This window comes from Acinonyx jubatus, chromosome A1 (assembly GCF_027475565.1).
Source record: "Acinonyx jubatus isolate Ajub_Pintada_27869175 chromosome A1, VMU_Ajub_asm_v1.0, whole genome shotgun sequence".
Classification (NCBI taxonomy): Eukaryota; Metazoa; Chordata; class Mammalia; order Carnivora; family Felidae; genus Acinonyx; species Acinonyx jubatus.
Window position 1 is genome coordinate 211,133,530 of NC_069380.1, and position 12,720 is coordinate 211,146,249.

Genomic DNA, 12,720 nt, shown 5'->3' on the forward strand with positions numbered 1-12,720 from the left:
TGTCTGTCTTGTATCAGTGCTAACATACTACTTGGCACATAGCAGGGACTCAATAAATATTTGTTTACTGACTTCAGTTGATCACAGTAGTGCCTTAGTTAATTATTCCTGTATTTTGTTACTAATAAGAGTGAATGTACTTTCAAGTGTTCTCTGGTATTGTCTCTCATTTTTAAAAATAAAATTTTTAATGTTTATTTTTGAGAGAGAGAGTGACCGAGTATGAGCGGGGGAGGAGCAGAGGCGGGGGACACAGAATCTGAAGCAGGCTCCAGGCTCTGAGCTGACACCACAGAGCCTGACACAGGGCTCAAACCTATAAACTGTGAGATCATGACCTGAGCCAAAGTCAGATGCTTAACTAACTGAGCCACCCAGGTGCCCCTTGTATTGTCTCTCATTTTTAAAAAGTAAACCGTTGAAGTATAACACAAACACTGAAAAATGCCCATATCATAAATATAAGACTTCAGTGAATTTGCACAGTGAATATGACTGTGTACTCAGCACCCCGATCAAGATTATCAGCATCCAAGATCCCCTTTGCAGTCACCTCCCTGCTCCTCAAGGGTAGCCTCTGTTCTGACTTAAAATCACCATGTTAGCTTTGCTTGTTTTTTAATGATAAAAGCTATAATTGTGTGTTCCTTTTTATTTTTGTCTTATTTTGCATTAAGAGTTTTTGAGACACCTGGTATACTTAACTGTAGTTGGTTCATTCTCATTACTGCATAGTATTATATGGTATGACTAAGATGTATTCAACCTATCTGTGATTAATGGGCACTTGGGTTTTGTCAGTTTTTGGCTCTTTCAGATACCATACATATGTTCATCGTTATACTTGTACATGCCTTTTGGTGAGTGTGTATTTGTGCTTTCTCATTGTGGATATATACCTAGGAGTGGAGTAGAAATTTTGGTTGTGTTTATATTAAGCTTTGTAGATAATTTCTAGCAGTTTCCCAAAATGGTTGTTTCATTTTCCATCCCCACCCGTAGTATTATATGACCTTTCAAGTTATTCTGCATTCTCACCAACACCTGGCATTTTTCTTTCTTTTTCAAGTTAGCCATTTTGTTGAGTGTTCAGAGGTATCACATTATTGTTTTAATTTTCATTTCCCTAATGACTTATGAAATGGAGCATCATTTCATATATTAACTATTTGGATATTGTCTTTTGAAGTGTCTGTTTAAGTCTTTAGCTTATTTTTCTACTCAGTGATGTCTGCCTTTTTCTCATTTATTTGTAGGTATATAGTATATGGATTATAGATGAGACTTCTGTGAGATGTATAGGTTGCTAATACCTCCTCTGTTTTTTGCTTTTTCATTATCTTAATGGTGATTTTTGATGAACATAAATTCTTAATTTTAACATAGTCTATACCCAATTTTCCTTTTATGCTTAAAGCTTTTTGTATCTTGTTTATGAAATCTTTGCCTATCTTAAGGTCATCAAGATACTCTTCTGTATTTTCTAGAAATTAGATCTTTAATATGTCTCAAAATTTGTTTCTCTAATTGGTATAAGAATCAAGATTCCTTTTTTTAAATATGGACATCCAGTTGACCCTGCACCATTTATTGGAAAGATCATTCTTTCTTCACAGAATTGAAGTGTTACCTTTACCCTTTATTGGCTCAACTGTGTGTGTGTGTGTGTGTGTGTGTGTGTGTGTGTGTATGTACACAAATAATATAAAAGTGTGTAAAGCAAAAAAGTAAACATCCCCTTCTAGAAGGGTGAAAATGAGTAGGTGCTATAAATGGTTTGGTTTGTATTCGTTTTAATCCGTATAGGGAAAATTATGCTTTTCTTCTTCAAGTGGGATAACACTAAATATGTTATACAGCTTGCCTTTTTTTACTTGACTATTTTAGACATCCGCTATAAAAATACATTGCCTTATTCTTTAATACCTTCATAGCATTCTGTAGTATGAATGGACATTAATTTTTTGGACAGTTCCTCTAGTGACGAATATTTTAGAGATCTCTGTTCTTTTCTCCAGTACATATAAATACTTCGACAATAGTCTTGTACATCTTCTATGAGCTAGAGTTCTAGAAGTGAAATTATTTGTTAAGACAGTATGCACATTTTAAATCTAGAAAGATGTTGCCCACATGTTCTCTAGAAAGGACATAATAGGTAGTTCTAACCAACATTTTTAACAGTTTCCTTTTTCTATGTATCTGTCCACATTGGATATTATGTCTTTTATAGTTTGTCCATCTGACAGGCAAAATGTAATCTCATGGTGATTATTTGCATCTTACTTGAACTCTTATGAGAAAGAGCAGCTTTCATATATTTCAGGTATTTAATGATCCTCTCATTGTCATTTACTTTTCATTTATATCAATTTATTATATCTAATTGACAGTGTATCAGTCATCATAATTTTTCTTTAGTTCCCTAGTTTACACAGTTTTGAAGACAGCGGTTTCATTTGCTCCATACAGATTTATCCAAAATTAAGCTTATAGTTTAAACCAAGGATTATTTAATGCAGGCCAGTTTACCAGGAGTCAAATCACAGAGCAACTAGTTTATTGAGATTTTAAGGATTTTCTCAAGTTTTTGTTTCTTTCCAATCCCTACCTCTACCTTTGGTAGCCAGACTATTGATAAGAGCTCTTCTTGAATTAAAGGTTTTATTCTTGCTCTACCTGGGGCCAAGGCAGGGTATACCTCAAGACAGGAAGCTGTACTTCTGGGAAACCTGGTCTTTGCTTACATCATCACTGTAGTAAACCCTCGGAATTCCTGAATCCGTTTTGCAAATCTGTTTATTACCTTGCAAATTGATTTCTGGAAATTGCCCCATTCTGGAGAAGCAGTTTTCAAGGCATGGCTGAGAGAGAGCCAGAGGGGGAGACTATCTCAAAATTCCCAGGGGGCCAAGTGTAGTGGGATAAAAACGTCAATTGATATAGCATCTTAATATAACTTTCTATTTGGAGAGTGATTTTTTGAGGGGGGAGTTTAGAAAATACCTGTTAATACACATTTTCAAAAGTTGAGATTATGTGAAGACATGTTAGCAGGAATATACAGGAAACATAATAATGCAGTTATACAGTTATTCTCCATGTAGGAAAGAGGAAGGTATTTTTATAGTTCTTAAAATAACTATTACACCATTGAAAAATACTTGTTTAACCAGCCATATTCTTAACACAGATTCCCTAACAAATTGTCCCCCCCCCCATATAAATAATCAAGCAATATAAGCTGAGAGAATTGGGTCTCTGAGAAACAGTTTATAAAGTGTGTCAGTTCGTTAATGACTGTCCAGATTCATTCCCCGAAACACAAACTCCAGTTCTTCCCGAATAATGAGCCGTTGTCACAGCTCCAGTCCCAGTGCTGGCAGAATTCCTGCTAACCTTAGCTTACCCGCTCTCATTTCTCATTTATATCATGTCCTATTTATCTCAGCCAATGAGATAAAAATTACTTCCTAGCCCTCAGTGACATAGTTCCATAAATCCCCAACATAAACATGTAGCAAAACAGACAAACCAAAAGAGCCAATTCATTAACATTAGTAAATTCATGGCAGTCTGCGAGCAAGTGGCCATGTTATTTATCTGCTTCAGAAAATCATTCCACAAGTATTTATGGAGTGACTTTTTTACCGGGCTGGGTGTGAGGGATGCAGCCCTTGCCCCACAGGCTCTGGCAGGACTCTGGTCTCATCTTCCTTTTCTTACATTCCACAAGGATTGCGCCCCAGTACTGGACCTGGAGCAGTGCCTTGATCCTCCCCTGGGTAAACCTTTCATCTCCAGTTATCTGTCCTGAGTTTCTGCTTTGTCACAGTGGTAAATACCTATCTTTTTAGGTGTTAGTTGCCATTTAAAATATTTAGTAGGTTTCAGCATGGATTTACAATTTCTCCTTCAGCATCACCAACTTTGCACCGATGTGTATGTTTTTACATGGCTCTAGTTTTGATGCTGCTATAAAGCTGTCTTTTCTCATTAGCAGCTTTGTATGTGAACTAGGTGAAAGCATTCTTAGGAGCATTTGGTGGCCTTTTTTCTTTATCTTGCTGGTATTCTTCTCCTAAATTGGGCTTTGCCCTTGGTTTGTAGGCTCAGGTATTCCCCTCTTCCAATACTTTTTGGTTTTTTAGACTTTTTGCTTTAAATTCATAGCACTTAGTCTATTTCATTTCTGTTTTGTTTTGTTTGTTTATTTATTTATTTATTTTTAAATTTACATCCAAGTTAGCATATAGTGCAACAGTGATTTCAGGGGTAGATGCCTTGATGCCCCTTACCCATTTAGCCCATCCCCCCCTCCCACAACCCCTCCAGTAACCCTCTGTTCTCCATATTTAAGAGTCTCTTATGTTTTGTCCCTCTCCCTGTTTTTATATTATTTTTGCTTCTCTTCCCTTGTGTTATCTGTTCTGTGTCTTAAAGTCCTTATATGAGTGAAGTCATATGATACTTGTCTTTCTCTGACTAATTTTGCTTAGGATAATACCCTCTAGTTCCATCCTCGTAGCTGCAAATTCTATTTCACTTCTCCTTGCAGGGCTAGGAAGTCAGCCCTCCGTAACTGCTAGTAGGGAGGTTCTAGTGCTCTTTTGTATACCTGGCGTTGCATGTATTTGCTCCTTCCACCGTACACCAGTCTCCCCAAATAAAATCTGAGTGTTTTTTTCTAATCCTTAGAACAACACTCTCCACCTTCCTATGGCATCCTGGGCTTCTGTTGGATCCTTGTAGGCTCAGAGTTCTCTTTAGGGGTACTACCAAATGTAGAGATTATGAGCCAAATATTATTTTATTCTTTTCTTGGTTCCTAGTGAATCTAGTCAGTGTGGTGGTTCTTCTCGGGGCTCTCTAGGGTTCCTTTCTCTCTGCTGTTCTGTATGTATACACATGTAGCATACATCAGCGTATTCTGGTTTTAAAGTTCTCTTGTCCATCTGTTTGCCTCAGACCCCCTGGAAGTAGAGACCACTGGGGGCTCAGACAGAGAGGCATTGTGGCTTTGCCGGGCTCCTTAGCAAAGAGGGGAACATCATGGATTGAGGAAGACATCTTATATGCAGGGAGATTGAAATGTTTTTTTGGGACAGACTCTGAGAAATATGCCCTTAACAGTGGAAGTTTGTTAATCAAAGGTGACTCTTGGATTTAAAGCAGATGTTTTGTCATGAGACATAAAAAGATTTCGCTGCTGTGAGCAGTATTCTGAATCAGTAGGTGGAGCATGTCCTCATGTGGGTTGATTGTATTTTAGTCACTTCTTGGACTTTTTCTTTTTTCTTTCTTTCTTTTTTCTTTTTTGGAGACTCTGTATCTTTGATTAAGGGAACTCTGTTTTCAGAATGCTATCTACGAAGATTCCTCTAGGAACTGTTGTGATTAATCATTATTAGCTTACATATGTCTTGAGGACCTGGAGCTTGTGTTTTTGTTTGTTTTTTCCCATGGCTGTGACAGGGCACCACTCATAGTGCCTGGCACATAATGTAAAAACCCTGCTCCCTTGTGAGAATAGAATGCAGAGCTCTTACTGTGCTCTGTAAAAGCTGTGCAAGATCTGACTTCCCTGCCACCTCTTTCGTACTCTGTTCCTTACTTCACTCCATCCACGGTGGCCTCTTTGCAGTTCCTAGAACACATCGGTCCCGCTTTCCATAGGACTTCTGCTGTTTTTTTCTATCTGAGACACTCTTCTCCCAGATTGCTGCATGGTGGGTTCCTCTGCTTCTTTCTAGTCTTTGCTCACATGACACCTGTCTGAAGACTCCTTTCCTGACCACCATTTTAAATACAGCCGTAGTGCCTTGCCCATTTTGATTCTGCTTCACGGAAGAATGTTCATCTTGACCTGCTCTGTCGTGTAGTTGTTTTTTATGGTCTCTTTCCCTTCTCTGGAATATAAGGGGTTTTAGCTGTTTAGGTCACCATTGTGTCTCCAGGGTCTAGAAGAGTGCCTGCTGCATAATAGGTGCTCAGTAAATACTTATTGCATATAAGCAAGTATTTAGTGAATGAATGCATGCCTACATATATAGTAGCTCTAGAGCAGCAATGCTGTCCAGTTCTATAACAGCATCTAAGATTTAAAAAAAAATACAGATCAAAAAGGAATTTTGATCTTTACTTTCTTCTTTCTCAGATGTGTAATCCTGTCCAGGCTCTTATCTCACAGCAACTTATATAAAGATCTTTTATCCTCTTTCTAGTAACCCAAATTCCTTGGGTACCACTAATCCCTCTAGCACAAATAGGACACTCTCATCTGTGCCCACCCATCCCCATCATCTTGGTCCCCTTGTTTCTCCATGAAGTGTTTGGCCCTATGTTGCAGTTCCTAGCATATCTCCTGACCTGGGGAGGGTGGTCATTGTTCTCCATACCTTCAGACCTCTCGTCCTTCCTTGGGTCGAGATTAGGCAAAGAAAAGGGGTACAAGGTGGTTGCATACATTGGTCAAGAAGTTAAGCCCAAAGAGACGGCAGAAGCATGTGAACACAAAATTAATGGCCACATTATATTAATGTCTTTGGTTCATCAAGTACCAGATTAATTGGCTCTTTCCAAGGTACTTTAATTATGTCCTTTGTTGTTTTTATGCTCTGTACTTGGTAATATATGCTTCTGTAAGCCTCAGAGTACTCGGTATTTTTTCTGTGTACTAACTCCATAATGATCTTCATGATATTAGTACAGGCTTTTTAGTGCTATTCATCACGGCAGGTGCAGCACATTAGCACCAAAAAATTAGACCATAATGCAACAATAGCTTATTGGAAACATCCATAAATACCTCATAAAAGCTTAGAATTTCCTTAAGACAGTAACATCACTTCTAAAGAGCTTTCATCTGTTACCTTAGAAGGAATGATAAAATATTTAAGACATAACATAGTTCTGTATATTATAAACTGTGGCTCTTTATGCTAGGTGGTTTTAAATTTATTTAGGTAGGCACTTTTTTTATATTCATGCCTCACAAATGGAGCCTTTTATCATTTATAATGTTGTTGTTGCCATTTTAGTAAATGAGATGGTTTATGAGCACTGTTCATCAGTGAAACAAATGGCTTTTGTATTATTTGGCACCTGGTTAAACAATGTAAATTCTAAATTACTTTTTTATAAATGTCCTTTTTTCCCCTTATTGTTTTGTTTTTCCTTGTTCGGCTGATAATTGGCTGTTAAGTAGCCTTATTTTTCCCTCTCTTTCCACTCCTACTCTAGATGGAGGAAAGGAGGTGCTGTCCATGCACCAGATTCTCCTTTACTTATTACGGTGTAGCAAAGCCCTGGTTCCCGAAGAGGAGATCGCCAATATGCTTCAGTGGGAAGAACTTGAATGGCAGAAATACGCAGAAGAATGCAAAGGCATGATCGTCACCAACCCTGGAACGGTATGTTCTGGTGCTTTCACGTTCTGAGACTGAATTACATGTTCTGAGACTCTTTCCGGGTTTGAATGTTGACAAAAACAGTAACAAAACATTTTAAAAGTTTTAAGTATTCATTCTTGTCCTTTGAATAATTTTCCCTTTTTAAAATTTCATTTTATTTTTTTAATGTTTATTTATTTATTTGGGGGGGGGGCAGAGAGAAAGGGAAACAGAACCCTAATCAGGCTCCACATTGTCAGCACAGAGCCCATTGTGGGGCTTGATTCCCAAACCATGAGATCATGACCTGAGCTGAAATCGAGAGTCAGGTGCTTAATGACTGAGCCACCCAGGTGCCCCAAGTAATTTTTCCTTTTAAATATTTAGTAAAAAAAAAAAAAATTGACAAGGGAGTCATATTGAGTAGTAAATTTCTCTGATTAGTAAATTTTGCCCATTATGGAGAATTTAAAAGTTTTTAGATATGTTCATATCTGATTTTTTTCTGAGTATAAAAGTAACATACTTCACTATAGAAAATTAAGATAATAGAGAAAACATCCCAGAGAAGACAATAAAAGTTATCCATGGTTCCATTTTCCAGAGATATTACTATTTACTTTTCTAACCTCTTTAGAGACTTTCATATTGTTTTAAAACAAAATTGGCATCATATAATTAAATATTAATATTCAGATGTTTTTCTTTTCTTCCTCTTCCAGAAACAACCATAAAATTAATTTTTCATAGTCTTAGTTTCTTTATGAGTATAATTTGAAAAGGCTCCTAAGTTATTTAATTTACCCCCTATTATTGGACACCTAGGTTGCTTCCAGAGTTTTGCTGTCACAAATAGTGCTGTAGTGAATTTGTATATGCATATATAAACACATATATACATAAATATGTATGTATCATTGATTATGTGTCCGTTTAGTGTTTTAGGAAGAAGTCCCATAAATGATACTAGTAGGGTGAAGATATACACATTTTAAAAAGTTTTTATTTATTTATTTTGAGAGAGACAGAGTATGAGCAGGGGAGGGGCAGAGAAAGGGAGAATCTCAAGCACGCTCCGCACTGTTAGTGCAGAGCCCGACAGGGGACTCAAACTCATGAAACTGTGAGATCATGGCCTGAGCTGAAACCAAGAGTTGGATGCTCAACTGACTGAGCTACCCAGGAGCCCCTGAAGATACGCACATTTTTAAGGCTTTTGATACATGTTGTAAATTGCCTTCTAGAAAGGTTCTAAAATTTGCACTTTGACCGGGAGTATATGAGCATGTCCATGTCTTCATATTGGTTATAGTATACTAGTTTAACAAAAATACTATCAATTTACCCGGGGGGAAAATTATGTAGTTCAGTATTTATTTTGGTTTCTAGCAAAAATTGGTATTTTAAATGTTTCTTGGCCTTTCATGTTTTCTTTTGATAATGACCTATTACTATCTCTTGTCTAATTTTCTTTTGTGATACTTGTCCTTTTTCATTGATCCTTTGCCATACTTATTACCAATATTTCCCATTTCTTTGTTTCTTAATTTTTTTTCTAAAAATTAGCCTCTAATGTTAATTCTTGAAGTAAAAATGAAAATATTAAGAGCAGAAAGTCAAAAGTTAAATAGATTCTCTTATAAAGAAAATGCTGTTTTGTATATTCATATGAATTAAAAGTTTTTTCTCTAAAGTATGTTACTGTAATCATAAAATAATTATATATTGGCTTCTTATCAGGATAAAGTTTTCCAGAAATGGAGAATTAAAATATTTTTATGTAAAGAAACAGAGTAATCTATTTAAACAAAGCTGTTGTTTTTAAAAGGCTGCCAAATTGTTTAATGGCCTTGATTCATAAAAATAAAAACTCTGGATCAACTTTTTCTAGCATGACAGTAACATCTGTACAGACAAAATGTTACTATTTACAAATCAAACATTCCGGCTAATACTGATTGTTTCAAACAAATTTAGACAGTGAAAGTGTTTAATAAAAATATGTTTAAACATAAAACTTGTTTAAAACTTAAAACAATCATACAGTTTTTACAATTACATTGTTAGGCCACATAAATAATTGTTAAAGTAACTCTAAAATCTATTAAGTGATAGCATTATGACAATATAACTGTGAATTTGGTTTTTCTTCTTAAATAGTTGCATGAATTTACATTTCTTCTGCCAGTTTTAAAGTGGGGTCAGAGGATGGGTGGGGGTGACGGTGGTGGGAGACACACCTTTTCATCTTGGTGGGTCTGCCTGAAGAGTCTCATGATCTGTAGTGGACACTTTGGGAACACTTTCACCCTGGGGCTTCCTTCCACAGAATGGTTAACATTTCCTAAAATCCTAGAATCAGTTGGAAAGCTTTTGAAAATGTAAGAATGCCCTGACTGTCCCCACCCATATATATTTCAAGTATGGGGCCCAAGGATCTCTAGTTTAAAAAAAAATCCCGCAGTGCTTTTCTGATTCATCCATTGCTTGTTTTTGAGCCAAAGGCATTGAGGATATTTACTCCATTGCCGTGATTATCATTTAGCTCCTTTGTTGAGGGACTACTGTTTGAGCTAGGTGTTAGTGAAGTACATAGATTATATATGTTGTTTGTCCGGGCACAAACTCGTGGCATAGCCATATGAAAGTAGTCTGCGATGAATTGTTGAATCAGTGGACTAGTCAGTCGAAAAGCCAATCAAGAAGGCCTGTAGTTTCAGGCGGGATCCCTGGACCAGGCTGCCAGGGATACTTCATAAAGGCTACAGGGAGGTCTTTAAGGAATCAAGAAATTGTAGAATTTATTGGCATGAATAAATTCATATACTTGGAAGGATAAATGGCCAGTTTTGAAGATAATGAAACCAGATTAATCAGGATGAAAGGTTTATGTTGGGAAGTAATCAGAAATAAATTAAGAAAGATAAGTTTGGGTGCCAGACTTGGTGACATGTTAAAATTAATAAAAATATGTTTAAAGGAGGAAAATATTCTGAAATTCAGTATCATGGAAACATCATTTCATTATATCTTTTGCGAATAGAGCAGAGTAGACATGGCATCACATTTTATCCTCTGCAGTACTTGCTTTGAAAGATTACCCAGTGGTAAGAATATTGGAGACTTTATTAAATTTTTCAAGCCATTATGGTCACATTAAGTACTTTATTGCTGCAGAACTTAAAAGAATTAATCTCCCTCCTGAGGCACTTTGCCTCTGCCAGGGAATACTTTGGTCATTAGCAAGAACTTTTTTTTATTCTTCCTCAAAGCTGGTATGATGGATATTGGATATTGTAGGGTGTGGCCAAAGTCTAGAACTTATTTCATCTTGCCCCTCTGTAAATTTAGAGATGCTATAGATATTTTAAATCACAATTTCTTTGGTTGATGCCATAGCATGGTGTTTAAAATCATGAAAACATGAATAATTCACTAGCATTTTCAGTTGTGCGATTCCTCTTTTAAAACTGTATCCTGCTGCTTAGATATACAAAATCTTGGTAACATTTCTTAGACATAAATAACATGTTGCTACTGATGATGGGCGTTTAAATAATTTCATATTAGGTTACCTGTTTCTAGAAAATCTTCTCCAAGAAGTTTATTAATTTTGAGAGCAGAGTTCAACTTTTCCAAATACTAGTGAACTTTTGACTGTTAAGTGACATTTAAATATTCTTTTAAAACTTAAGTATACATTGTTTTCTAATCAGTGTGTATGAATTTACACAGATGTATTTATTTTGTCACTTACTTGGATTTGTCAGATGGCTGAGTGGGGCTACAATTATGGGTAGGGTAACCAGCTTGTTTCAGTTGCTGGGGGTTTTCCCAGTTTTACCATTGAAACCCCTCTGTCCTGGTTAAACCAGGCCACCAACCAGACTCTGACTGTGGGCATTGCTGTATGGCAGAATGAATCTTATTGGCCTCCACGTGGATCAACTCTGTGGCATTTGGCTCTAAAGCAGCTGAGTCAAAGAGTTTAGTTTCTAATTAGGGACTGCTGTGAGAGCTGGATATAAGCAAGGAGGTTATATAATAGCTTTTACCGTCTTTTCACAAACTTCACCTTTTAGGATGAAAGAAAGGTATTTCACAAACAGTATGTTGTTAACTGAAGAAGGAACCACCTGTTCACTTCTTCCTGTATTAGAATAAAAAAAATGAGGCTTCTATTAAAATTAAAAAATGTTCTCCATGGACATAATGAGAAGCTTAACCATTTGGTTTTTGTACCACCATACCTTCTATTTTAAAGGTGTAGAATTAAAGGAATACGTAAGATCAGGAGTAAGACAAGGATGCTCACTTTTATTCAACATGTATTGGAAGTCCTACCAGAGCAGTTAGGCAGGAAAAAGAAATAAAAGGCATCCAAATTGTATGGAAGAAGTAAAACTGTCACTATTTGTAGATGATATGACTTTATATATAGAAAACCTCTAAAGGTTCCACCAAAAAACTGTTAGAACTAATAAGTGAATTCAGTGTAGTTGTAGGGTAAAAAAAAATCAACACATAAAAATTTGTTGGATTTTTATATATTAACAGCAAACTATCAGAAAGAGAACTTAAATTAAGAAAATAGTCCTATCTATAATTACATCAAAAGAATAAGACACCTAGGAGGAAATTTAAACTAGGAAGTGAAAGGCCTGTCCCCTGAAAACTGTAAGACGTTGATGAAAGAAATTGAAGACACAAATGAAAAGGTGTTCTGTGCTCATGGATTGGAATTAATATTATTAAAATGTCCATATTGCTCACAGAAATCTGTGGATTCAGTGCAACCCCTATCAAAATTCTAATGGCATTTTTCACAGAAATAGGATAAACAATCCTAAAATTTGTGTGGAACCACAAAAGATTTTGACTAGCCAAAACAGTCTTAAGAAAGAACAGAGCTGGAGGCATCATGTTCCCTGATTTCAAACTATACAACAGGGCTATAGTAATCAAACGGTATGGCATTAGCAAAAAGAAAAATAGACACGTTGATCAGTGGAACAGAATAGAGAGCCTGGGAATAAACTCCTGCGTATATGGTAAATTAATTTATGACAAAGGAGGCAAGAATATACAATGGGGAAAGGAAGTCTCTTCAATAAATGGTGTTGGGAAAACTGGACAGCCACATGTGAAAGAATGAAATTGGACCACTACCTATGCCATATGCAAAAATTAACTCAAAATGGACTGAAGACTTGAATGTAAGATCTGAAACCATGAAACTTACAGGGGAAAACATAGGTGGAATCTCTTTGGCATTGGTCTGGGCAATGATGTTTTCGTACCGGACTCCAAAAACGCAAAGGCAACAAAG

The 12,720-nt window shown here is 36.4% G+C and overlaps 1 protein-coding gene across 10 annotated transcripts in view; it reads left to right on the forward strand.

Moving 5' to 3' along the window:
* Positions 1-12,720, forward strand: part of DROSHA (drosha ribonuclease III) — a 201,774-nt gene that overhangs the window by 45,945 nt on the left and 143,109 nt on the right. For all 10 annotated transcript variants that reach the window (XM_053201821.1, XM_015077686.3, XM_053201826.1 and 7 more), the window contains one exon: positions 7,243-7,412. In XM_053201821.1, coding sequence (XP_053057796.1) covers positions 7,243-7,412 — 170 coding nt within the window. The remainder of the gene's footprint in view (positions 1-7,242; positions 7,413-12,720) is intronic.